At 37.4% G+C, this 27,890-nt stretch overlaps 1 protein-coding gene across 9 annotated transcripts in view; it reads right to left on the bottom strand.

The window, feature by feature from the left end:
- Fam13a (family with sequence similarity 13 member A) overlaps positions 1–27,890 on the bottom strand; it is a 328,573-nt gene that overhangs the window by 76,753 nt on the left and 223,930 nt on the right. For 6 of the 9 annotated variants that reach the window (XM_040293090.2, XM_078021926.1, XM_078021923.1 and 3 more), the window contains one exon: positions 3,613–3,654. The exons of 1 other annotated variant lie outside the window; for it this stretch is intronic. In XM_040293090.2, the coding sequence (XP_040149024.2) occupies positions 3,613–3,654 (42 nt within the window). Of the gene's footprint in view, positions 1–3,612; positions 3,655–21,645; positions 21,946–27,890 lie in introns of those variants that run through there. 2 more of the 9 variants (XM_005337528.5, XM_013363880.4) reach the window with 2 other exon arrangements.

Genomic DNA, 27,890 nt, shown 5'->3' with positions numbered 1-27,890 from the left:
CCACAGGTACCTGAAGGCAGTATAGAGGAGGTGGGAAAAGGTAAAGATGGGGAGAAACAGAAGTTGGAAATCAAGAACTTTAGTTCCAGTGGAAACCAACCCCAGAAATCAAGAAGAAACATGAAACCTCAGACAATGAAAGCAAAACTAGCAGCAGATCTGACAGGATGCCAGGCAAAAGAATTGCAGACACCACCTGACTGAACATGGCATAGAAAAACACCAAAAGCGAGTTGCTTTGATGCTAATTAGAGCAACTGAGATAGGGGCTTCTGTTTTTGGATTCCAGCTTACACTGTGAAAGAGACCACGATATGGGCATCCTTGCCAAGAATGTTCTTCACTTTAAGTTTGCAGGTACATGTTTGTTTTGCTGCAATCTCATGATGGGGTGGCACAACCTGTCCTTGTCCAAACATTTCAACAGGGTTGGTTAATCCCTACTGAGCAATCTGGGGAACAATGACACCTACTGTTTGAGCTACTGTAACTGCAATAAACTTGACACAGGGTTGGTGGCAGGTGTTGATTTGTAGCTACTATTTCCTTCCTTTTCAAAGAAAGACAAATGGTTCTCTGTTGATTTAGGCTAAGCTAAAGAAGTAGCAGTTAGAAAAGACAAAGTTGTTATCACAGCAGATGTTTGATTTAGAATAAAAATGAGTGCCTGACTCTAACAGCCCTACTTCATTACAGAAAGGATGGAAAGCAACTGAAATGTACAATAGACTAACATGTAGTTCAGCAGTCACTTTTAAGAGAAAATTTCAAGCTGCAGAAACCGAAATTCTATAAGGTGACAAATGGAGCAAGGTAACAATTGCATGTGCCCTGCATCTCTGCCCCTACCAAGACACCAACACTGCTTATCTCCACTCCAAAAGCTGGGTTCCCGTGATCAACTTTTATCATCTACTCTCCTTCCTTTGAGACTAGGGGGCTGCTCTGTTCTTATCTTCTGTTTTCCCTGAGGACTGCCCACTCCAAGACTTATAGTAACAAAAGTTTATTGTTGCACCTCATGCTGACCTTTCAGAATTAACCACCAAACTGAACACCTCACTACTGACCAGTTGACCACCCCATCCCCTCTGCCTGGTTATTCATGGGTGAATGTATCTTCTGTGAGTACCCATCTCAGCAGATGTGTCTCATCTCTTGATTTCTCCTTTTGAGAAAACCCTGGCCAATCAATACTATCAAAATACCATATATAATTCTCAATATTCCTAGTCAGGGCAGAGAGCAGTCTGTAACTATCAATTGCTTTTTGCTTTCTAAAGACATGCAATGTTATTCTGAATTTAAAAGGGCCAGTATAATTTCTCATCATGTTAACAAATCACTTAGGAATGCCTGAGTCTTGCAATAGCTCCCCTTTTGAGCATTGCATTAAAGGACTCTTAAGTAATAAAGTGGGAGGGAAAGACAGAAAAGACAAGGAAGCTACAGAAATGTATGTAAATATATTTAGAACATAAAGTGTGCACTAATTTATAATTATCAGTAGACATGTCATGTTTCTAGTGCACCCCCCCTCCCCTGCCAAATCTGGAGCTTAATCACAATTAACAATCATGTTTTCTTTCTTCTAGTTAAATGTTATATGCTAGAATAACCCAAGTCTGTCTAAAACCAGCCATGCAAATAATTGAAAAAAAAAGGCTCATGTTTTATTAGATTCTCCCTCCTTCATGTCAAGCGGGTGATAAAAAAGTTGAATTAACTTGTATCAAACTAATTCTTACATTATTTCTAAGACTATCATATAATGTTATTCAGAAAAAGAAACTATTTTTAAATTTTAAATTTCAGACTAAAAACTTACTGCTTCTGCATTTATGAAAAAGCTCCACTTAGTTTAAATTTCCATCGTATGACAAAAATGCCTGCTGGTAAATTTTCCTTTTTATACTATATATGTGGACTAGTGTGCATGTTTTAGTCTTTTTTCGCCTAATTTCAGTTTCCCCTAAATTTTAGTTTTTCTTATGATTTCTATGAAGATAAAATAGCTTCTACTGAAAGTTCAGTAAATACATTATTTTACTTTACTTTCATAGTGAAAATACACATTTTTTAAAAAAAATCGTATTATTAGTTAACTACAAATACTTTCACACTATATAACACCATTATGTTTCTTTGAAGACTTTAGACTAATAAAATCCATTTCCTCCAATACTTTAAAGATAATTCAATTCTAGGAAAAAAACAGATTGATATTACTCAGAGTAATAAAATTAAGATATTCAGAGAAATAGTTCTCATTAGCTAGCATGATCTGCTGCTATAGTGTCCCATATTGTGTAAAACTTACTTTTTATTTATTACTTTTCACTAATAGGTAATAATCATTTGTTTGATATTACTGTGAATATTTACATAATGAATGCCAGTGACACTATGCATTCAGCAACAACATGCTCATTTGTTCACAGTAATTGCATAGTTGAGCTAGCCTATGAACCAGAATATGCTGATCTGGTTGGCAGGAAACAGGATGAAAAAAAATGGACCACCATGTTGTCTCAAACTGAAACCTCAAATGTTCCCTCTCTTGCCACAAAGTGATTATGCAACATGCTACGAGTCTCTAAAGGGCAGAACATTACCCAAAAGCAGTTACTTGGCTAAGCCTGACGTCCTATGACACATTTCTGAGCTATTGGTGGTAGAATTATACTCTAAATCTAACTCTGTGTCTATTGCAACAAATTAGATTCAAAATAAGTAAATAAAAAAAAATTATGTATCTCATAGCCTGACATTTTCTTTTAAAAGTAGGCTTCAAAATTGAAGAAAGACTAAGAAATTTCAACATCTTTAATTTACATTTTCAGACATATTTTCTGAGTCTTGAAGTGGATAGATAATTAGGAATAAAATGCAACCAGGGGAACTTGGTTCTAGGTGATAGCTCACTCAGACAGTTCACTGAAAATCTTGCATGAGTACAACAGGCATTCAGCCAGTGGGAAAAAAAGTGATCTAGTCTAGCATCTACCTTGAATTGTGATAACTTGACTGGTTTTAAGAGTTGTCATCTTGGTCTTACAAACTTTAGAATATAATTCTCTAACTTCAAACTTGATAAATGTTTAGCTTCCTACTCTGCAGTAAATAAGCTCTTACTACCCAGGATGTCTTGTGTAAGTTGCTCCTTGGATGTGCCTTGCCCCCTCCCACCTCTTATAGATGGAGAACAGATTTTTTTTTTCCCCTCTCAGTACTGGGGATTGAACCTGGGCCCTTAAGCTTGCTAGGCAAGTGGTCTACTAGTATGACACATCCCCAGTCAGATGTTTAATTTATGTTACAGCCTAATCATCAAGCAGTTTTTAAAATTAGAATGTTCACCTTGACATTTGTGAATTTAGAACAAAATATCTAATTTTAGTCCTTTCAACTATACTAAACATTTAAAAAAAAAGATTTCTTAAACCAAAGAAGGATAGATATATCAAGAATAAAATACAGCTTCAGCGAGCTTAGTCTGACTCCAGGGTAGAATATCCTACAGTAAAATATTAAAGTGGACAAATCAACTCCCCCAAAGCCATAACCCTCCTCCGTTCCCTGTAGTAAATCAGCAAAAAAGCAAATAAATACCTCAAATAGAAAGGTGACAAGGGTCTTTCATCTTCCTGCGAACTAAAAGGAAAATAAATTTTGAGTTAATATAATTTCTGTTAATAGAACATGTCAATTTTACTAAAACTCTGTTCTACCTGTCACAAATTTTGTTTTGGTACATTAGCAGTAATCTCTGGAGGAAGTTAGCAAAACATACACTGTCCCTCAGTCCTAACAGAGGTTGATTACTTCCATCAAGAGAGGCTTCGTTCCAGATGTGCCTAAGGCAAAAGTAAATCATAGCACAATTTCCAGAGGAAGCTTCCCACTTCCAATTTCACAAGTCCAATTCAAGTACTCAGACATTATACCAGACTCTTCAAATGATCACACACACCATTACCTGAACAAAGTTAACTGTAGCTCAGTACCATGACGATGAAAGTGAGAAGTAGCCTAGAAAATATCCCTGTTACATGTGAGACGCTTCAGGAAGGTCCCCAGTAAGGAAGAGCAAGCACACCAGTGAGTCAACACGCATGCTCTTGTGTTCTTCCGACAGTTGCTCTACTAAGTACTAACTAGTGGGGAAAATATGAAAGGACATAAAGGAAATTGCAGGCATAGTTTAAGTTCCTCAAACAGCATAGAAGCAATGGGAAGCTTAATATAAAGGCATCTAGTCTTCAAAAAATGTAAAATATATGCTGTAATTATTTTTTCTTTCTTTTACATGTCTTTTTCTTTAAAAAAAAATCTGAAAGCATAAAGTGCTTTGTTTTCTTAAGGATCATGGATCAAAAGGAAAATGTTTGCTTCAACTGCAACAATCTTACTACAGAGTTATAATCTCTCTCTCTCTCTCTCTCTCTCTCTCTCTCTCTCTCTCTCTCTCTCTCTCACACACACACACACACACACACACACACACAAATCTGTTCTAGGAGTTAAAAAGATTTAACATTCCAACTGGAATATGGCACATACAATATAATACACTAATTTTGATCCTCTCCTGATCTGGGTGTGCAATTTCCATCTAGTTTATCTACTCTAATACCTAAGTTGTCAAAGACATTAATGTTTATGATTAACTGTGCTAATTCTTTCCATGTGAAGAATAAGTGATAAGTGATGGATCAGCTTTACTCTAAGGTGGATGGGTTCAGGGCAAAGCTTGTTGAGCTAAGTTGCAGAGATTATGAGTTAGAGGTGACAACACTGGGAAATGGCCAGGTGTTCTGGGACAAAAGCACTTGCAGCGGCATAGGAAGTGACTGCTTTAAGCTAACACAATATAGTAGCTTACATATGTGGTTTCAAACTATTCTTAGAAAACACTTAACAAGACACTTACAAAAATTAGGATTGGGGTAGTTTCCTAATGAAGGAATCTATGTCTTAAAGTACTAATTCTGAACAACACTAAGCCAAAAAGCTACCACTAAAGGTATAATGATTTTATATTGTTAGAGGAAAATTGCCTCTATGTATTGTAAAACGAGGGCTGGACCACTTTCTTTGCCCAGAACAGATCGCTAATGCTAATATGTAACAAATTAAAGTGAAAATTAGTATGCTTACCTTAATATAGTTTGTTGAACATTGAATTAGGAATATGTTTGGTTTTTTTAAGAGGCCCTTCTGGGAGATGATACAGATCGTGTAGGACTCTGAACACAGATGTTCCTGTGCTTCAGCTAATGTTTTCTGAGGGTACTGGCTAAATTTCTTTGTAGTAGAGTCAATTCTTTCCACCCTGCCTCCCTCACATATTTATTCATTAGGATTGAGGGCCAGTACTACCCCAGGGGCTCCACATTAGTCATCTCACTATGATCCTGGAAAAACACCCTCCCTTGCTTTTGTCTTTTTTATTCAGATAAAAAAGCAGCCTCAGAAAAGGTGCGTAACTTATCCAGATGACACAGATTGGGATGCAACACTATCTGTGACTAGTGGCTTACATGCTTTGGTATCACATGTAAGTCCATTTTGGTTGTTTATTGTCTTCACCTCAATTTTAACCTACAAAATATGGTGCAATGACTAGGTTTTGGGATGCCCATGATCCAGCAGCTCTCAAGGAGATCCTGTGGACTACATAAGCTTCTTGTCAAGCTTTTTACTCTACCAGCTCTACATCCTTAGTCCTAATGCATTATGGCTGATAGCATTTATAAGGCAATCGTTAAAACATAGTGGTGGTATGTCAGGAGTGTCTCTTGATAGAAACACAAGGTTTTGATCATAAGCAAACGTTTTTTTAAGGCTGAATTTGCATAAGTGTATTTGTCAACGAAAGACAAAATTAGAAATTCTGAATGAGGATATGTCCCTGAAGTTTGACAAAATTTAATTGTTCTAAAAGAGAAAATGTAAGCAATGAAATTGAGACAAAATGAAACAGATTCTGTATATTATTTAGTCAATAGAAAGACTCAATGGGGTGCAAATCCATGCACAGAACACCTCTACCTCCCCAAAGCAAAAACCCACTATAATTTGAAAAGAAAATGAGGAGTTAATAAAAATTTTCATAGGTAATAAGCATATTTTTCCTTTTCCTTTCATAAAAATCCCTTGCCTGGGATTTAGGAATATACTCTTGACAAAGTGTAAATTCTGAAACAACTAAAACATTGATTTTCAGTTTATTAATTTTTAAAATCAATATGCTACCTATTGATTTTAAAAATTAATAAAATTATATTAATATATATATTTGTACTGGAGATTGAATCCATGGGTACTTAATCACTGAGCCCCATCCTCAGAATCACACACACACACACACACACACACACACACACACACATAAATTATTAGAGACAGGTTCTCACTGAGTTGCTTAGTGCCTCCCTAAGTTGCTGAGTCTGGCTTTGAACTCATGATCCTCCTGCCTCAGCTTCCAGAGTTGCTGAGATTATAGGCATGTGCCACTGTGCCCTGCACTACCTTGATTTTTTGGGGGGGATATCAGGGATTGAACTCAGAGGCACTTGACCACGGAGTCACATCTCCAGCCAGATTATTATTATTGTTATTTTGTATTTACTTAGAGACAGGGTCTCACAAAATTGCTTCACTAAGTTGCCTCACCATTGCTGAGGCACTATCTCAGCCTCCTGAGCCACTGGAAGTACCTTGATTTAAAAAAAAAAAAAATTAAATATTTATTTTTCAGTTGTAGTTGGACACAATACCTTTATTTTATTTATTTTTATGTGGTGCCCAGGATTGAACCCAGGGCCTCGCACATGCTAGGTGAGGGCTCTACCACTGAGCCCCAGTCACCTTGATTTTTTAAGGCAGTTTTAAGGGGGAAAAAAATGGCCAAGGACAATACTGCTCAATAGAATTGAGAAAAGAAACTTTTCCATAGAATTTACAATTCAGAATACAAAACATTCGAAAATATCACCATTTCTACATAGCTGTGCAAAAAAGATACTGTGCTTTTATTATAAGCCCCCCAAATTTATTTACAGCCTGTTCCTAGCTTTGTGTCAATCTCAGTCATGTCCAGTGATATTAAAGAATCTTACCTAAATTCCAATTTGAGCATAATTTGTAAGAACTTTTAGTCTAAGTTCTAAATTTAGAATTTTGATTCATGTTTAAATTTTCAAAATAAGCACGTGTACTGTGAAGAAGGAATCATGTGTCATGAAATGATGTCAATGACAGATTGTAACAATGTGGAATTCATTAGATCCTCCTTGGTTACCCTATATCAATTCCATGTTTTAATTATTTCCTATTTGCTGACTCTGGATAATAGTCAAGTTTAAGCAGATAATTCAATTTTTTTTTTTTAATTCAAACGTTCATTGAGAGATTTGGGCAATCACCTCATTAATGTCACATCATCAAGTGCTTAGCATCTTCAAATATGTGGTATTATATTCTCTCAAAACAATTGCCTATGGGAGAACATTAATTGAAGAGATCCAGATCTAAAAATCTACAACTGACTATGGCAACAGTTTGGACATTAGGACTTTGGCAGGATCCTAATTTATTTTTTATATAGCCTAAATGCATATGAATAAATGATGCCTAGATTCAATCTGTTCATGAGCTGCACAAATTTCTAAACTGAAGCCACAAAATGAAACGCCTATCAATTGGACAGGGAGCTAACTGAAATCAAGAAAAGCATGGGGTTTCACATGTCTAAGAAAAACCAAATACTGTTGGTAGAATTCCCAGAATGAGGTATTCAGAATGGACTTCAATTATTAGATCAAACCACCACTCCATTCAATTTCCTTTTCAATTGTCCTCATAAATGGCCCAATTAGTTCAACTTTCTAATTGGTTAATGTGGCTGGCGACCAAGAAATTAACATAATTTGCATATTTAACAATACTCTTTAAATACATTTTCAATTGATTCCAGATTGAAAAAAATAGTTTGTAATGGTTCCCGGAGTACTGAAGAGTATACAAAAATAAGTAAATGCTCAGGATTAGGCTCCATTCATTGAAGAATCTAGGAAAACCATGTATAGGGGATTAAAAAAAAAAAACCAACAAAAAACGAGTTAAAGAGAGGAAGCGAGGGACAATGGAAGCAAAGTACTAAGCTAATTTTTTTTTTTTTCCCTAAAACTCAGGCTTTTTCCTCACATATTACAGATTGTGCTAAGGGGAAGTATTTTCCTAGAGAAATTTTCTTAGAAAATGATGAGGGAAGTGATGTTAGCACATTTTCTTTTCCTTCCGTCCTCTCAAAATATAAAGTGTCCTGCTTACTCCAGTGTTTAGCTCAGCCACTGTCTCAGGCCTTAGCTGTCCCTTCCTCCACTACCACTGGGCAGTGAGGCAGCAGCTTAGGTTTTTGGTTTGACCCCATTCAGGAACATTAACATAAAAAAAAATAAGAAAAACCAAAGCCCCTCTTCTTTTTGGAAAACAAACATAAGAGTGTCAGACTCAAAGTTCAATGTTTGTGGCTATAATTTTGGGAAGATATTTTACAATTCTGTCTTGGAGGCCCAAACAGCTTAATGTATAGTTTTAATTTTGCACTTCGTTACTAAGAATTTAACACCTAGCCACTAGAAATATGAACAAATTACTGCTGTGCCAGAGCAGATAAATTGTCCTAATCAAAGGATAAATGCAAAGAACTGCAGCTGTTAATACTCACAGGACATGAATTTAAAGCCAACACTGAAAGGTATTATCTGGTGGTGGGGGGGGGGGGGCAAAACAAATAGGCAAAAGGAAGACTTCCAAAGATTTAAACTTCTTTTTAATTCCAACAAAATAAGAAAGTAATTCTACTATTTTTTCGGACTGTTTAGTGAAAATTTGAAGTACATCATTATGAGCTGAATTGAGGTGCCTCCAAATTATACAGTGATGTCCAACTCCCCACACCTCGGAATTTGACCTTGTTTGGAAACAGCCTTTACAGAGGTAATCAAGTTTTTCATAGAAATAGGGGAAATCTGGACAGACAGGCATGTGCAAGGGGGAAGCCAGGTGAAGACTGGACAAACTGCTCCCAGAAAAGGAGCCACAGAAGGGAGAGAGGAAGGAAGGAGGCCTGGGATGGGCCACTCTCATGGCCTTCACAGGGAGAATGGCCCTGCCAACACTTTGACTTCGGGTCTGCCTTGAGAACTATGAAGCAAGATGTTCCTGTTGTTCTAAGTCACCAGTGTGTGGCACTTTGCTACAGTGGTCCTAGTGAACAAATACATCTGCTAAGAAGTTTTTTTTTTTTTTTTTAAACATTTTTTTAGTTCAAGGGATTGAACCTAGAGGCAAATAATCACTGAGTCACATTTCAAGCCCTTTTTATCTTGAGACAGGGTCTTACTAAGCTGCTTAAGACTTAACTAAGTTGCTGACACTGGCTTTGAACTTGTGGTCCTCCTGCCTCAGCCTCCCAAGTCACTGGGATTACACGTGTGGGTCATCACACCCGGCCTAAGAAATTTTTTTATTTTTCTCAAATTCAGAAAGAAGAACCATCCTAACAAAGATGTCTCTGTCTTACAAAAGGGTTGTGCTCTCAAAGTTCATTTGTAAGAATGCAAAGACTAGAATCAATTTCCCACACTGACTTGGGGATTGGACTTCCAGGCCTGTACGCAAAACCCCACCTAAGATCTCATTCAGATGAATTATTCTCATAAACAGACCTGGACACCAGATTTTCAAAACTTTGGATGATTTGGTTAGAAGTGTATTTTTATATCAGGATAGTCATGTATATAAAATGGATGCAAATTTCATAAGATTCTTCTTATTTTTCTTGGATATGTTCTAGTTTGCTGTACTTTATTTACATAAACTTGTGTAAAATACTGTGAAACTGGCTTACTGAGCACCAACAGGTCATGGGCCACCGTTGAGAAGCACCTTTTGACACTTGATGCACACTCAGTGAATGCTGTTGAATTAAGATCTCTGATCCTGTAGGACCTAGTGAAGACATGTTCCTTCTCTGCTCCTCACCTGAATTTGCCCTGAGCCAAAAAGAGAGAAAATAAGCCAAATAGGCCAGGCAGTGGGCAAGATCACATAGTTCTGAAAAGCCATGGGGAGCTTACAGAATGCTTCCAAGTCTTTGAAATATTCTCTCCTGATTGTAGCAATATGGTATAAATTATGTGGCTCAGGGAGACAATGAAGGAGACCCTTTTGCATAAATGGGCTCCTTGTGTTCCTCTTACTTTATGTCTGTGGCATTATCTGTCACCTGCACTGTCTTTTAGAATCAACGAGTTATTTTCCCTGGAAGGAACTATAGATCATTTCATTTCAGTTCCACTCACCCAGTTAGCTCCAACTCTGGATGCCCATCTGATTAACAGCCTGCAGTGTTTAAGAAGTTGGATGGGGGTGAGGGTATATGCAGGTGGGGGAAGAGGAACAGAAGTCTTAATCATTGATGGGGAGAAGAAACATTGTTTTCCATTTTTCTTTCATCTCTTGCTACAATTAGGAGGTGGAAAGTAAACCATGACTGCCTACTGATTGATTGACATTGCACTTCCCTGGGGATGGTGGGCAAAGACATGTTTAAAAGTCACTGAATGGAAAGGAATCCCCATCCTGTTATACTTGTGTCATATTAACAAGCCAACTGTTCTCCTGAAAGAAGTTTATTCCTAACTCCCATATTTTGCCAGTCACAAAACTGTGTGGACTCTATCTTCCAGAAAAGACATGAATCTGATCTTTCCACTGCCATTGCAATAGTCTTTCATGAGGACAGTACTCTGTTTCCCTGCTGCCCACATCAGTTCATCCGTAGTTTCTCTGCTTTCCAACTGTAAAATTCAAATGCCTAAACCTGGCACAGTAGTCCCTCCTACTCTGCCCACCAGACCTCTCTAGAACTCTCACTGCACTTCTGCATTTCCCTCCATTTGTACATGTTGCTCCTTCTGTCCAATATGCTTCTACCATCTCTTAGCTCAAGAGTCCTCTAACCCGGGAACCCATCTCTAGGACCCTGGAGAGGAAGCTGCCTCTTCATCCAGGCTCCTAGACACCCTTCGAGGCTACAACAGTGCTGAGCACAAGAGTTTGGAGCTTGTCTTACCGCTTGGATTTTATCTCTGTAGCACCAGCTCCTACCCAGGTATCTGGAATGCTGCATGCACTCAGTAAATAGCTGCTAAATACAATCAGCATCATCAAGATTCTGCCAAGTGCTTATACTAAACTTACATTAAATATTTTGAAAGCATATGCTGTTTATGATCTATAAAATTAATTTTGACAATTGGAAGCATTCTGACTTCTGTTTGTTGATTATTATAAATGAGCATGTTCTTTTCTAGTGAGGCTACCCTGGTATCATGGGTTTCCTCCCATCCTTACTTAAGGAAAAGAAGATAATTTTTTTCAACAGCACCATTAGAGGAGGGAGTTCTGTCATGATGCCCATAATGTAAGCAGTGTACTCTGTGAGGTGTACCGAGAACCCAGGAAAGGATACGTTCAGGCAGGGCAATGTTTGAATACGGCCTTGCCACACACTATGTGTTTGTTCTGGCTTGAGAGCAGGAAAAGAAAATCATTTCACCTCACTGCAAACCCAAAGGTTGTTTGGAGCTTAAAGAAAATTTTGGTTTAGTCTCAAAACTGTTTTCAAGGCAGCTGGAAGCTTTCATTTGTTTATGAGAAGCTGACGGTTATCCTACTGTAGACAAAGAGAAGAGTGCCTTGATGAGGCAGTGATTTAGAGTATGTAATACCTACAGTGACACTTTCTTTGGGGTTGAAATTAGTTGATGAGAAAATATTTTCAGAACATTGATGAATAAGTTAAAAATATTTTAAAACTCTAATCACTGAAACAAAACCAAGAATCGACTCGTATTGCAAAATATCTGCAGAAAAGAAGAAGAAAATAGTAAATTATTTTTGCTAACTTCTTTCAACATTTACCTTCATTAGAAATTTCTTTTGCCTTGGAAATACAGTTTTTACTCAGCACATATATAATTTCCCAAACTGTGAACTCTGAATGTGGAAATCTTGAGGGAGACAGAGATGTGCATGCAAAGGCAATGTAAATTGTACTGTCATCTGCCCCTCTGCTAGAAGAGGACCCTGAATAAAACAGTGGGTGACAGCTTGTTTCTGGCCTGGCTGTGATCTTACTCTGGGCTGTACAATGATGAGAAGAACTGGAGAGCTGGTGAAGGCTCCATGTGGACCCATGCTTGGGCTCTGGGAGCCACCATGATCATGGGCAAGTACTCATTTAGCAAAATTTTTTGAGTGTATATGACTTATTAGAACCTGTGACAGGTGCCAGAGATACACAGGCTAAAAGGATGTGGCCCCAGTCCTCACCAAATTTATAGATGATCCAAGATAGAGAGACCTGAAATTTGAAGAGGATTATGAAAACAGGGTTTGCAACTACCATTGATTGAAAGCTCACCATACAAGGCAGGCTTCTGTGCTAGGAGTATGTATACCTTATCCCATTCAATCATCAAAGGCATCCTTGGAGGAAGGTATTACTAACCAGATTTTTCAGATAAGAAAAACAAGTTTTAGAAAGGCCAATTAACTGTTCCTGGCCCTGGAGGCAGGCAGCATGGAGCTTCTGGTCCAATCGTTTGAAGCCATAGCTCCAGCAGCTCACTCTCTGAAGCATGGGGTGGTCTGGTAGGTGAGGTGAAGTTGGGTAAGGTAAGCCACACTGGGAGTGGGCTCCGGGGGTCACACAGGCATTATTGGGAGAAAGAAAAGGACAGGTGGAGAGGTCTTCACAGAAGGAGAAGAGGATGTGCTCTGGAGGCTTGAGGAGATGGCACGCCTGCTCAGGGTGACCACAGAGGGAGGTAGGGCCTGGGGAGCAGCCGTGGCCTGCCAGACAGAGGCCACAGCTGACACTGGACAGACAGTGAGTTTTATGTTAGGTCAGGGAGCTGAAAATGAAGGAGAGTCACTTATAAAAATACAGCGCAGTGTATCAATGGTCTACTCTGCCCAGAACTTGATATCTAATTTCAGTTTCAGGGGTTATTTTAACCTAGACAGTGAGATCACATTTCTTTCCATTATCATTCTGTGGACTGCAAAACTCTGATGTATTTATTATCATATGCTTTTAAAAAAAATCCTTATTTTTTTCTAGCCTTTTAATTTCATTCATTTAATATGACCTGAATAAAGCAGTTCACTTTTATTTCTAGTAAGGTTTTCTGGATTTTATATTATATTTGATCAGAAGATACTACTGTTTTCCTGACCCCAGTCCTTGAAGATTTTATGGATGTATTCTTTAACCTCCCCTCCCTCATTATTTTCACTTAGGTATCTTAATTTTAAAAATCAACTTCTAGCCGGGCGTGGTGGTGCACACTTTAATCCTAGTGGCACAGGAGGAGTGTGAGTTCAAAATCAGCCTTAGCAATGGAGAGGTGCTAAGCAACTCAGTGAGACCCTTTCTCTAAATAAAATATGTAATAGGGCTGGGGATGTGGCTCAGTGGTTGAGTGCCCCTGAGTTCAGTACCCAGTACTCCCACCCCCCAAATAACCAACTTCTAATATTCCTATCTATCTTGTATTCCACCCGTCACCCCCCAATATTTCAATTAAAACTAAAATCAAATGTCCACTTTTGGCTTTTGGATGATTTGTGCAAGGCCTATAATGTGGCATGCTTTATTGTTGTTTCTGGAGTCCAGAATTTGACAGTTTGACAATGATAGTATAAATATGTATTTGACTTCAGAAATAAAATTGATCTCAAAATGATAATTTAAAATTAAAAAAATTAAATCTGGACATATATCTGAATGCAGTGGTTTACGCCAGTAATTCCAGCCACTCAGGAGGCTAAAGCAAGAGGATCTCAAGATTGAGGCCAACCTCAATTGAGGCCCTGGGTTTAATTCTAGTACCACTCCTCCGCTCAAACATATATGCAAATATCTTTACCAGAAAAATACAGGGATCAAAAGATTCATTTAGAGTTGGATGCAGTGGCACACAATTATAATCCCAGCTACCTGGGAGACTGAGGCAGGAGGATTGCAAGTTCAAGGTGAGACCTTGCCTCAGGGGGTGGGGAGGGTTAGGGATGTGGCACTGTGCGGAGTACTTCTGGGTTCAATCCCCATTACCTCCTGCATTGCCTCTTTTGGCCTTGAACTTGTGATCCCTCTGCCTTAGTTTCCTGAGTCACAGGGATTGCAGGTGTGAGCTACTGTGCCCAGCTCATTTAGAATTCTTAAAGTGTACTCATATATACTTGGTCACAACAAAGTTCACCTGCTATTTTTATGCATAAAATGAATGTGCTATAATTTCCTTCAGCATATGAGGTTATGCCATCTGAAAAGATTAATTAAGATATGGAAAGAGTGAATATGTAACATTGTTCTTAACATTCTCCATTAAGAGAAGTAAATCGATTCTTCAGTCTATAAATTACTTCTTGGTATCTACGACAAAACGTTTCTTCAAATATAAAGTAGTTTCTATCCTTATAAACAATAAGAAAATATAAGTTCCTTTTTTTTAAAAATCAAAGATGAATTCAATTTTTTTGAATAAATCCCACATAAAAAAGAGAATTAATTCCAGATGGCTAATAAACAGACTTCTATTATCACTACATAGCAAAGGAAAAAAGTAGAAGAGGAAATCTTTATATTTTAATATATATAAAGCAAAAACTTCATTTTTTAAAAATTGCCTTAATGGTTACAGTACTTCAGGGAAATAAACTAAAAACTATGCTTTTCTTCTCAGGCTAAATATCAAATATCATGCAATGTAAATAGAAGTAGTGTTTCATTTTTTTTCCTTTGCACTACCATATTATAGTTATATGTGAGTAAATTATTTGTTTTGGTATAAGAATATTCCCAGACATTATATTGGGAAGCTTTAGAAATTAAGTGCAGCATAGGATTCTGGTGCACTTCTGTTAAATTTCTCTATAGTTTCTAATTCAACAAGTATTTATTGAGCACCTAGTATGTATCTAGCATATGAAAACATCTTAGGCTCTCCAGAGTCCCTTGTAGTCTTGTAGTCTTGGTACAGCAGGTGTTTACTTATTAGAGCTCCATGCTAATGGAACAGCTACTGGTTAGCTGTTTTTTTCCTTATGGATAACAAGAAGCTCCTTCCTAAGTGTGTGATGGGGGAAAACTTCCCCTGTCAATCCCAAATGCATGCTATGGTCAACTTCATACACAAATGATCATTATTTAGATGTCTGTATAGAATGTTTTCCATTTCTGTATATGTATGACTGGGTGAGTCATTTCCTTTTCCTGGATTTGAGTTCAATCTTCTATAAAATAGAAGAGATGATTTAGATGGTCTCTAAGGATCCACCTGGCTCTAAAATAAAGTGCATATTTTCATAATTCTCAAAAGCTATTTCTGTGTGTTTATAGCGCCATTACTCACAATGGTAAAAAATTAAAAACAACTCAAATGTCTATCAATAGAGGAATAGATAAATAAAATTTTCTATATTCATAAATCAGAAAATTATTCAGCCATAAAAATGAATGAAATACTAATATCTACTACAACGTGAATGAACTTTGATAATATTATACTACGGAAAGAAGTCAGTCACTAAAGATTAGATATGATATGATTATATCATTCCGTTTATGTGAAAAGTCCAGAATAGGCAACTGTACAAAAACAAAAATATATATTATTGTTTGCCCACTGTGGTTGCCCAGTGTCAGGAGTTTGAGGTTGATAGCTACAGAACACAGGGTTTCTTTTTAGATAATGAAGATATTCTAAAATTGATGACTGTACAACTCTGTGTAGATACTTTCCTTTTTCTCCCTGCTCTCCCCACCCCTTCCACCTTTGGTACTGGGGATTGAACCCAGGGCCTCCAGCATGCTAGGTAAGTGTTTTGCCACTGAACTATATGCCCAGCCCTTTGTGTATATATTACAAGCTACTGAATTGCACACTTTAAATGGGAAAATTGTATGGTATGTGACTTATAGCTCAATAAAACTGTTTAAAAAGTTATTTCTGATTTCCTTGAGGGAAGAATAAGTAGTGCATTAAGAAAATTTTATATAGCACACATTATTTCGTTGGCAACTGATTCTGAGCTCCACATACAGATGGAATTATCACAGGGGGAAAAACAGGGTAAAGATTTTTGAGAGTTTCAAGAAATCCAATTTGATGCTTTTTTCAATAGCATTCCCATAAACTATTCCAGATACCTCCCAACATCCAACTAATAAAACCGAATGCAATGGTAGATTGCATTCTACCACATGCACTCTTACATTCATGGAATTAGAAAATCTATCACAAATATAAGAATGAAAAACTAAAAGAAAAGCCACATGCCCTTCAAATCTGAGTAGTTTTATCATTGATAAAATCTACAATATTCATTAACTCCAATTTTTTTCCCATAAAATAAGTACCAAGGATGATGTTATTGTCTCATTTTACAGACAGTGGTAACCACTGCTAGCTGTCAGGTTGGGGTGTTTCCTGATGGCAAGTAAGTTCACTACCCTCACACTGTTTTCCCACTGTTTGTGATGAATACCTAACACCTCACTTTTCCAGTAGTATAGACAGGATGATTACCTTAAAAATTTAAACTATTCTTGCTTTAGTTCAGACTCTCTTCTTTATTTGGAGTAGTTAGCAAATAGGCTCCACAGATAATGCAGCCATCATGTGAGCACAGAGCCATGGAGATCTTATTTGTTCTCACTGACTTTTTCTTTTGCAGTACTGGGGATTAAACCGGGGCCTTGCACATGCTAGGCCAGTGCTCTGCCACTGAACTACATCCCCAGCTCAATGACTTTTTGTTATTCCTGAATATAGGCCATGTTGGCAATGAAGAATAAATACAAATATGCAACCCCAGAGGGATTAACCCAGCTCTGAAGTGAGGCAGCTTGTAACTCCATCTTGCACTGTGTGTGGGGGAAGGGGACAGGAAGATGGGCTGCAGGGAGTGCTACCACTAAGTTAGGAATGATGAAGCCTTAAAGATGAAATGTGTCCTCTCCTCAAGCAGTAGGGGGCTCTCTAACACCATGCAGAAGGCTCACAGGCCAGACCATCATTATTTGGGTTGTCCACTAGTGAAAATCCATACCAACCCATGTTATCAGTAATTATATGTTTGCCAAAGGATATTCTAAAGACCCAATCCTTAGGCAGATGATTCGGTTGATAAGAAGTTGCAAGGAAATTTTCAGATGTTGGATTACTAATACATGTTAATTAATCATGTGACTTAATTAATACGTTAATTAATCATGTAACTAACTATTCAACTTCTTTGAAAAGCCACTGAAATTTGGAATATCATGCACTTCACCATCTTAAAATTAGTACTCAGTAACATACATTGGATGTCATCACTTTTTCTTTAATATTTTTTGTAGTTGTAGATGGACAGAATGCCTTTATTTTATTTGCTTATTTCTATGTGGTGCAGAGAATGGAACCCAGTGCCTCAAGCACGCTAGGCAAACGTTCTGCCACTGAGCTGCCGCCCCAGCCCTGGAGGTCATCACTTTCTAGATGAAGCAACGAAAAAGAGAATTATTCATCTCAGCTTCTCACTTTGGTAAAACAAACCCAGGAAAGAATTGGGTGCTTACACAGAAAGTAGATGCCAATTAAAGGCACTAAAACTAAAACGAAAGGAAGCTATATTCATCTAGTGCTCATGATCTCATCCCCCATCATTATCCTTTGTAGATATAATAAGTTAGGGGTTTTTGGAAAGTTATTTCTAGCAAATCAAAACACTGTCGTGAAAGTTGGAAGCTTTGTCAGAGGCATGAGATTCAGAGACATAAGGTGTCTTGCTATTTTAGTCTGTTGAAGGTTTTCTACACATAGTAGAGATCTTTCCCTGTAAGTCCACAATACAAAACAAAAACAAAAACAAAAACAAAAAACCCAGTGCAACAGGGTTGAGGCTGAGGTACAGGCTAACCTGGAATCTGATAAAACATACTATTTCATTAGTAACAGAAGGTAAATTTAGTCTCTTTAGAAAAACTTTATTTCATTTAGTAATAGTTTCTCCCTTTTTTTCTGTTATTTTATTTCTTTCAGGGAAAAATTTTCCAGATACCAAGAATATCCATATGATACTCTGCATTGTGCTGTGTTTTGCCATCATGTATAAAAAGTACTCTGTAAATATTTAATATTTTAAAAAATAACTGGGAAAATTAAACCATCCCACAGATATTTAATAAGATCCTGTCTTTAAGTCACAACTCTTCGAAAATAACTGCAAGAATCGGATACTTTACAGATGGACACAATTTAAACATTCGGCCTCTGCAAAGTTTTTACTCCAGATTATGAGGTTCTAAAGAGTTGAATCCATGCTGGAAACTCTGAAAATTACACCCAGTAATAAACAGATAGCAAAAGACATTAAAGGAGACCAAAGTGTTTATTTCACTCTTAGTTTTCAACCTCATCTGTTATTCTCATCTCAGCAGCAGCAAAGGATCTTCTACATACTTCACAGTATTAAATAGGAGGCTAAAAAGTCAGTTATGGAAATTATAAGTAGACATTACAGTACGAATGTGCCCTCTAATAAGATCATAGTTTATGAGGTTAAATAAAACATAGGGTAATATCATCTACCTAGTCACATCTCTATTATTATGCTAATCATGCTGTGTATTACAGAATTCACCACATGGTATTGCAATTGTCTGGTAATGTGTCTGCATCCTCACAAGCATGTGACCTCTTTGAAGCAGAGTCTCTGTCTTAATTACTTTGGGATCACTGGCAGGACATACTGTGTGGTCAAAGAGAAAATTCTTAAATGTTGTATGTTTTGTTTTAACAAACTGATGAACTAGTAAATGAAAGCGTCAATTATGAAAAAAAAACTCACTTAAGGTCAGGATATTAAATATGCTAATTGGGTAGGTAGAGTAGTACATATGTACATTCCTACGTATGCCAGCTGTCAATAGCTTTATTTAAGCTGTAATCATTAACTAGAATTTACATCAGTGCTTCTCTACGTGTAGGCCATCTGGATCAGAGATGCTTTTAAGGAGTTGTTAAATGCAGACATTTTCTCTGCCACCTCCAGATTAGGATTTACACAAGGAGGGCAGCAAGAAGAAATTGATCTAAAAAATAAATTCCCCAGACAGTTCTCATGCCCCTAGAGTATGAGACACACTGACCTCTCTGCTCAATAAAATAATGAGCATGAATTTCTTTCATTGGTATTAAAAGTTATTCTTTTACTCATCCACTTTCCATTCAGTTCCTAGCTCTTTGGTTCTTTGACACAGAGTGAGTTGGCACACATACTGCCAAGGCTCTGCCAAGTTCCTGCCTCAGCAGGAGGAGAAGGACAGGGTCAGTCAGCAATAGCTATCAATACCAGGATAGTCATGAACTTGAATCTGACAAAACAATTATAAATAGGAGAGGGAAGGTGTTCTGCACAAATGCTTAAACATATACATCCCTAGTGGAGAGAATCACACCAACGTGGTCCTGGCCTTCAGGAGATTTATAATCAAAGGTAGGCACAGGCTAGAAGTAAAGACTGCAGGGAAATCAGTAAAGCAAATTCTAAGAGCTGGGGGAATATTGTGACAGTGAGTGCACAAAGGAGTGAGAGTAAGCTACATGTAATAATGCAAAGAAACAAAAGTAGCAACTCATCATTCTTGAATGTAAATTCAAATCATCCCTAGATTAATTCCTATTAGGTTCATTAACAATGACTGACTACAAAATAATTCTGAGAAAATTATACTGATTTTATTTTATCTATTATCAACTTAACTGCCTAAACAATATCTTGGCAATATAAAGATTTATTTTCATCTTAACAGTTATTATATTATCAAGTAGCTATTACAGAGTTCAGTAATAGCTAATACTGTTCTCATGTATAATACAATCTACTTAAAACTGTTAAGAACTGACGTCATTATAACTTAAAAATGTCCCCAATTTGTTGGAAATCAAGTAAGACTTCAAAAAGTGTACATTTGTTTTGGTCTCCCATGAGCTTTAAGCATATGACTTTTTCACTGAGTTAATATAAAAAAAATATAGATCTGTCCATGAACCACTTTCTCCTGCCTTTAATTATTAATTTTTGAAAAGGAATTCCTTGAACACCCTCATTAAGTTCCCATTACAGTGCACGTGTCAGTACAGTGAAAAAAAAGAAAAAATCCATCCTGGGTTATCTCAAAGTTAATATCTGCAGGAATCATTTTGTAAATAAACAATACATTTTTAAAATCTTATTTTCATTGTTAAACATTAAGTAACACATTTGTAGCCTGGTTTTTTAAAAAATGAAATTCATTTTTTAAAAAATCCAAATTACAATTTATTTATTTGTGTATGTAGTGCTGGGTTTTGAACCCAGGGCCTTGTGCAGGAGAGGCAAGAACTATACCAACTGAGCTATATCCCTGGCTGAAATTCATTTTTATCTAGTTTTAATTTATAAATAAACCATATTTGCTATTTGATTTTAATCATTTTACTAATAAAATCCTCTAAATGAAGCATTTATATGGACTCAAATTCCCTTGCATGTAAAGCATTGAAATTGAAATAAGATAACATGATTGGCTAAAGTAATGTTTTAAACCATAAGATGTGACCTTGGGCAATTTGGTGACTTTCTACACGCCTCAGTTTTCCTGTTATGAAATCGAAGGACTGGACTCAGTCAACACTGAGGTGACTTCCAGATTAACATTCCAGGATATATTATTCACTTATAAGTCTTATAGTTCACTAATATAGTTCCTTTTAACAAGCACCTTTGTTTAAAATTTACCTTTCTCTGCTTTGGTACAACTCCTTTGCCACCCCCACCTCATCTATGTTACAATCATTAGTGAACAAAAACAGAACTTATGCTCAATTATTCTTATAGAGCAGTTGTTTTTTTTTTAAAGTGCCACCAGTGGCATGTACAAATATGTAGCCACAAATCCCATCAATGTGTACAACTATAATGCACCAATAAAAAATATGGGAAGAAAAGTGTGATTGCTGTAACAGATCTATCTAGAATTATTCAAAGGGAAATATTATCTTTAACATTGATTTCCATTTATTATAATGCACTTATTGATAGAAAACCCTTGTCTACAAAAGAAGGCTCCTAAGATTCATTTTAAAAAGGTCTTCAGCCTACAGACATCCCCTGAGAGTCATAGTGGAAACATTGCTAAGAAACTGATTCAGTTCTTTTATAGACCTACTCAATATATTTCTTAGTCTGTTTTTCTTCAGATTTCAGATGTTTATTCTTACATTCTCTTCCATTCCAAGAAGGATATAACTGAATGTAATGATCAAGTGGAAGAAGATAAGAAATTGGGCAGAAATGTCAGTAAAGGAGCAGTAGGATATTTAAATTTTTCTGGTCTTGGAGAAAAACGTTAGGTACAACAGACTACAGTTGGCGGCGGGTTATTAAAAGATGCCAAGTAGTGGCCAAGTTATATGGCTTTATACAACTCACAGGATACAGACAGAATAAAACAAAACAAATAGGAGAGAACACTACCTTTGCAGAGGCATGATTTCACAAGCCATTCTTGCATGGAAATTTGCAAGGGATTCTCACAACCGCCTCTTCCAGGACAAGTCTGGCCGTCTGTGGCAGTGATCCTCTGCTTACAGTGGCTAAGCTGGGCTCGGGCACGAGGCTGCACCTCGGGGCTGGAGAAACAACTGCTCTTGCAGTTTGCCAGCGTGCGGTGGCTCTCAATCTCCAAACTTCTCCAAGCAATGCTATTTATCGGCTGCCTCTCCACATTTACACTGCAGTCCACTTTGACCTTTTGTTCCAGGGAAGCAGCTGAACCACCCAGCCAATCAGAAGAGCGGCTGCAGCAGTACGAAAGGCGCTGCTGCTGCTGCTCCTCCTCCTCCTCCTCCTCCTCCTCCTCCTCCTCCTCCTCCTCCTCCTCCTCCTCTCCTCCACCTCCTCCTCGTCCTCTCCTTCTGCTCCTCTCCTGCTCCAGCTCCTGCTCCTCAGTGGGCTTGCCTAGTTCTGGTAACTTGAAACTCTCCCCTGAGCAATTCCACAGACAAGCTTGTCAGTCTGGAAAAAGCAACCAATAATTGCTGCAAGAGCGAACAGTCCTGTACTTTTCAATATCACAAAGACTGCCAGCCAGGAAATCCATTTGTCAAGGGAAGACACTGCCTCTGAAACGAAAGGTCTCTGTGACAGAAGGCAAAGGCTAGACGGTGTTCCCTTTCTTCCTTTAAAAAAAAAAAAAAAAAAGAACAACAACAAAAGAAACCAAAACAAAAGGAAAAAAAAAAAAACCTCCACTGAGACTTTTCTAGAAGGAAGGCATGCTTCTAGACCCTTGCCCTACCCACATTTATTTCCTGCTGATGTTTGTTTACACTGGGGTGGTTACTAGTCACTGGTGACATCACCCAAGGCACGTCCTCCCACTTCTGGGGAGGATACGTGCCTTAGGACTGCTCAAGTTCTTAAGAGATCGGAAGTCTACGCTCATGGACATTACTTCAACTATTATTTCTGTATTTCATTCTTATAAAATTGAATTTGTTTATTTACACAGATCAACGGCATTTGGGGGGAGGCTTGTTTCTTATTTTATTATTATTAGTTTTCTTTTTTTACAGGTAACACAAAAATCAATTTTTTTCCCATAAGGTTTCCTAAATGATTGTTAATTATCATCTTTCCTTTGTAATTTATTCTTCAGTATGGAATAATCGGGTGTTAATTTTAGAAACATAATTGCTAATTCATAGATTTCATATGTTGTAGGAAAACTAACAGAAATACATTTACAAAAGATTTCTTCCACCTTAACTTCCAAATATATATATATATATGTATATATATATTTATTGGATATTTTATTTTATTCATTTATTTATATGTGGTGCTGAGAATTGAACCCAGTGCCTCCCACATGCTAGGTGAGCACTCTACCACTGAGCCACAATCCCAGCCCTTCTCTGTGACTTTCTTTGCTTTTTGTTTTGTTGTTACTACTGGGGATTGTGCCACATCCCCAGCCTCTTTAAATTTTTATTTTAAGACAGGGTCTCCCCAAGTGCCCAGGCTGGCCTCAAATTTGTCATCCTTCTGCTTCAGCTTCCTGAGAGGCAGGAAGCTGAAGCAGAAGGATGACAAGTTTGAGATGTGGCCACTGTGCCCAGTTCTGTAGGAGCTTTTATAATATCTTGTAAGATACAAATATTTTTAGAAATAGCTGAGATTCAAACGACAGAAATCATATGCTGTCTTTTCTGCATTTTATGAACATATCAATATTATCTGGCTGAAATAGACATAAAAGTTCAGCAATAGAAGACATAGGTTTTTTTTTTTTTTAAAAAAAGGTAAAATTGAACATTTTACATTCAATGCATTTAAAGTGTTATTCTGAGCTACAATTTTGCTCGATGTCTGATGTCACATACATTTCTCGATAAATTAAGTCTTCCTGTCAATATTCCTATAACATACCATGTTAATAGTATGTCAATATCATCATTATTTTTTAAAATCCATTAACATTTTAGCTCAGTAATTGCATGCCTTTTCAAGTCTCTATTATGTATAAACAAAACATTGTTCCTTTAAAAAAAAAATTTTCATCACTTTCTGGGCATTACCTAATGATCACTTATGATTTTGTGTCTGAATTGCAGCCCCTTCTGTCTACCCCACCACCTACTCTCAGAGTCCTTGGTCACTTAATACCTTTATTATTTCTACTTCTAACTTCCTCAGGTCAGTTCTTCATAGCCAGGTGGAAAGAGTGCCATTCCAGGACCTCCGTTCACTCTAATTTCTCAAACACTGACTTTCTGACCACATGAACCGGGCCGCATTTCCTCATGGAGTCCCTAAATGTGGACCTCTCTTAAATGTCGATGCTTCTCCCCTCTCCATTTCCCCACCTCTTCCCTTAGCTCTCTATTCAGCTCTGTCTGTTTTGCAGTTTCTGCAAAGGACAACCTGCACCCAAACCTCCTGGCAGTCACTAGCATCCTCTGCTTCCTCACCCTTTGTAATCTTGCCTGCTGGGCTTTCTGTTGCCAGACTGCTGAACACTGCAAAAGAAGTCACAAACCCTGACAACTAGTTAGACTAAAGATTCATGCTACTTAACCTCAGTGTGAACCATAAGACTATGTGTGGCAACCTTTTGTCATTGTCTTTGGACTGTTCACTGCATTCCCACAGCAACTGCTGCAAACCCCTGAGTGACACAACTCTGACCTCCCTCAGTCGCTAATTAACTCATTTCCTAATTGACTGAGAAAACCAAAAATCAGCAAATGGGAGTTTGGTCTTCTTTGCTCCACTTATATCTTTCCCCGACCCTGACACACATTTCACCTCTGGAAAGGGTGCTCAGGGCTCCTTTTGCTCTTATCTGTGCAATGGATCTCGTCACTTTCTCCTTCCTCTGGAAGAGTTGACCTCACTTAAACCTGAAATCTGTTCCTTGACATCTGCTCTGGGTGGGCACCAAGGAGTGATCCTCATCCTTAAAAATGCTTTCCCGGGCAGGCCTACCTCCGGGTGCTGCAGTCTTCTCATGGACAGTCCCGCTCCAGATCTCCCCCGGACTGCTCCCACCTCCCCCTAAATTACCTGCTCCTCCTCCAGCCCATGTCAATACACTCTGGACCTCAACACTTTTCTGAACCCACTTTTAAGGCCCACCAGTGCTCTTCTGGTCACTAAATCTAAATGTATTTGCTTAGATTCTCACCCACATCTTAGCATTGCTGCAACACGCATCTTCAGTTTTCTGAAAGTCTTTTGGGGCTCTGTGATCTTTTCTGGAAATTCTCCCAACCTCCCTGACCATCATTCTCCTTTTATTTGTCTTTCCTTCTCTTTCATCCCTGACTCCAAGCCCAGTACCATTTAGTAAAAGCATTCAATAAATTGGGCTCTGGAATTCTGCCCCTGGGGCTGGATCCTGACTGCATCACTGATAGGCAATGTAAACTTGGGTAGGTTGTTGAGCAGCTCTAAGGTTGCTGCAAGGAATCAGTGAGATCATGCGTATGAAACATATAATAGTGCCTGGCAAGTTATAAGTGCTCAATAATTATTAGCACTGGTTCGCAGTCAACACATTCAAAACCTCATATTATCTGATCTCCAATTTCTCCCCCAGGCCCTTTTTGCTAATGATGTTATTATTCTCCTTATGAATCAGATTCAAACCATGAGTCATCTTTACTCCTCCTTCTCTTCTCCTCCCTTTAACCAAATTTGTTGAGTGTCCTGCCATGTCTGTCTAATCAGTCTGCCTGGGTCAACTGTATTGGTATGACAGCCTTTCTGATTCTACTTGCCCCATCTCCAGTGCATACATTTGACTAATAGAATAAATTTCCTACTGTGGTTATGAACTGGGTACTCACTCCTCTGATCAAAACTTTAGCAGCTCCCAGCTACCTTGTACATAAACCCTATATCTTTTAATATGATATTTAAGACTTTCCACTGATTGAACCCAATGGACTTGTGCAGTTCAGCTGCTTATACCTCTTCAGGAAACAACTCCATTCCTATCTGGTCCAAACTCTTCTACCTAACCATTTGCTCATGCTGTTCCCTCTGTCTGAATATTCTCCCATTCCATTCTGTCTGGGAAAATTTCCACTCATATTTGAAGCCTAAGCCAGTTGGAAAGAATCTCTTGCCCCTTTGAACTCACTTAGTCCTTTGCATCTATTATGATAGTTATCTTTTTTTTTGCCCATATGGTTTTATTATTTGAACCTGCATATATATTATTCTCCTTTTGGAAAGTAAACTCTCCAGGACAAGAATTGTATCTTTCCTGCAGTGCTTACACAGAACAATACTGCTGAAAAAAAAATTAATGAATAAGTAAATTGCTCTTTTAGATAGCCTAAAGTATAGCTGCTTTGATTAGGTTATCAAGCAATATTTCTATTCACTTTTTAGCATTTTTCCATTGTACAGCTGCACTGAAAATAAGTCAAATACCTCAGGTAATTAATAACCCAAGATAAGAAATAAAATTCCTGGGTCATACATTGATGTGTCATCACAGAGGCATAAAACTGTAATATTCTATCCAAACTTCTGAACTCTTATAAGCATTATATACTACTAAGATTCTCCTAGGTTGTCTATTTCCTTTCCCACACTTTACATGGCTTGCAGATCTCTAATTTTCTTACATAACTTCTTCGGCAGATTCCAAGTGTTTGGTAATATCTGTGTTTGCCCTTGTACTATCAAGAGCAACACTTGCTCCAACAATGATGTGGCTGCATTTCTTTTAATTTCAACATCAATTAAAAACAACCAAGGAACCAAGGACATTTCTTGGCTACATTAACTCGTTTTCAGATTTTGGTTTAAAATCAAACTGATTTATTTCCCAGGATATAATGATATAAAATTTTTTTTTCTTATAATTTTAGTTAAAAAGGTGTTTCTCCAGCAAGAGTTTATATATACTATATAAATAAAATTTTAAAATTAAATGATATATGATCAAAAGTATATAACACATGTATATAAAATTTTAAAATCAATCTTTGAAAAATGCATTAAGGAACAGTGCCCTACACAAGATACTCAGTAATTTTTAAAGGTAATGATATGACTTTTAAAATTTATAATCACAAAGATAAGATTTTGGAGGCACATATAATTTAGATATTCTGGCATTGATGTATGGGATCCTTATTGAACCAGTTCTCCAACCATGTGTCTTAGAATGCTAGAGAATTTCTGGACTTTATTAGAGGACAATATTATCATCATCAACAAAATGTAAAAAAAAAATTTAAAAAGAGGGAGAAGGAACTGGAGGAGTTGTATAGGTAAGCAACTAGCATAATCTGAGAGTTTTTGCTGTGCTCATTGTAATAGATGTGGGTATGAAATTAATGTGAGCTCTCAGCTATAAGTGACTGACAAGAAGCCAGCATCTGAATGCCAGTGCCTACAGCTTTTCTACCATCTAATGGCACTCTAAGATAAGAAAGAATTAAATTTGCATGCTTACTTATATATCAATTAACTATAGGAAATAAAGAATGCTTTCTTATTTTTTTCAAGGTTATTATTTTTTTTGTAAGAATAGAGGGACTGCAATTCTTCATAAAAAAAAGAGGCTAAAAATAAATTCTTTGAGACAACTTACATAATTGTTCCCCAACTTTCTGGGACAGGGAAAAATCCAGTTTTGCCAGATGGAATCTCAGTTACTGATCATTGCCAATAAATAAGTGCTTGGAGCACATTTTCCTGGAATGGGACTCCCCTGGCACGACTTTTTCCAAATTTCCCCTGGGAGTCCCGATAATAGTGTTTCTGTTCTCACAAAATAAGTCATGTCCCACACAACAGCTGCTTCCACACCTGAGATCAGCTGCCTCAGATTGTCCCAGTGACCCACCACCCTGCTAAATGATATTTCCTGACCAAGGAGAAGTAAGCTTCAACACGGCTTCTGTAGAAACATGTCACAACTGTTCGGTGTGATATGGTAACCAACTGGCTAAGTCTGTATCCATAAAATACAAGATAAACTCTTCATATTCTGAGACGTTAAATACTGAGCACAAGCATACAATTTTTCAATGTCAATTAATTTTGCACTGGCTGGCAAAATTAATCTATTTTAACCCAAAGTAAAATGCTTTGCTTTGAACCAGCCCAATAGATATGAATAAGTGAAAACATTTTTAAAAGGAAAATAAGGGGAAGCACCAATTATTTGTGTTACTAAGACTAGGTCACATAAA

The sequence above is a fragment of the Ictidomys tridecemlineatus genome, chromosome 9 (assembly GCF_052094955.1).
Source record: "Ictidomys tridecemlineatus isolate mIctTri1 chromosome 9, mIctTri1.hap1, whole genome shotgun sequence".
Classification (NCBI taxonomy): Eukaryota; Metazoa; Chordata; class Mammalia; order Rodentia; family Sciuridae; genus Ictidomys; species Ictidomys tridecemlineatus.
The sequence above is the reverse complement of the archived record's forward strand: the minus strand, read 5'-3'. Positions and strand labels throughout refer to the sequence as shown.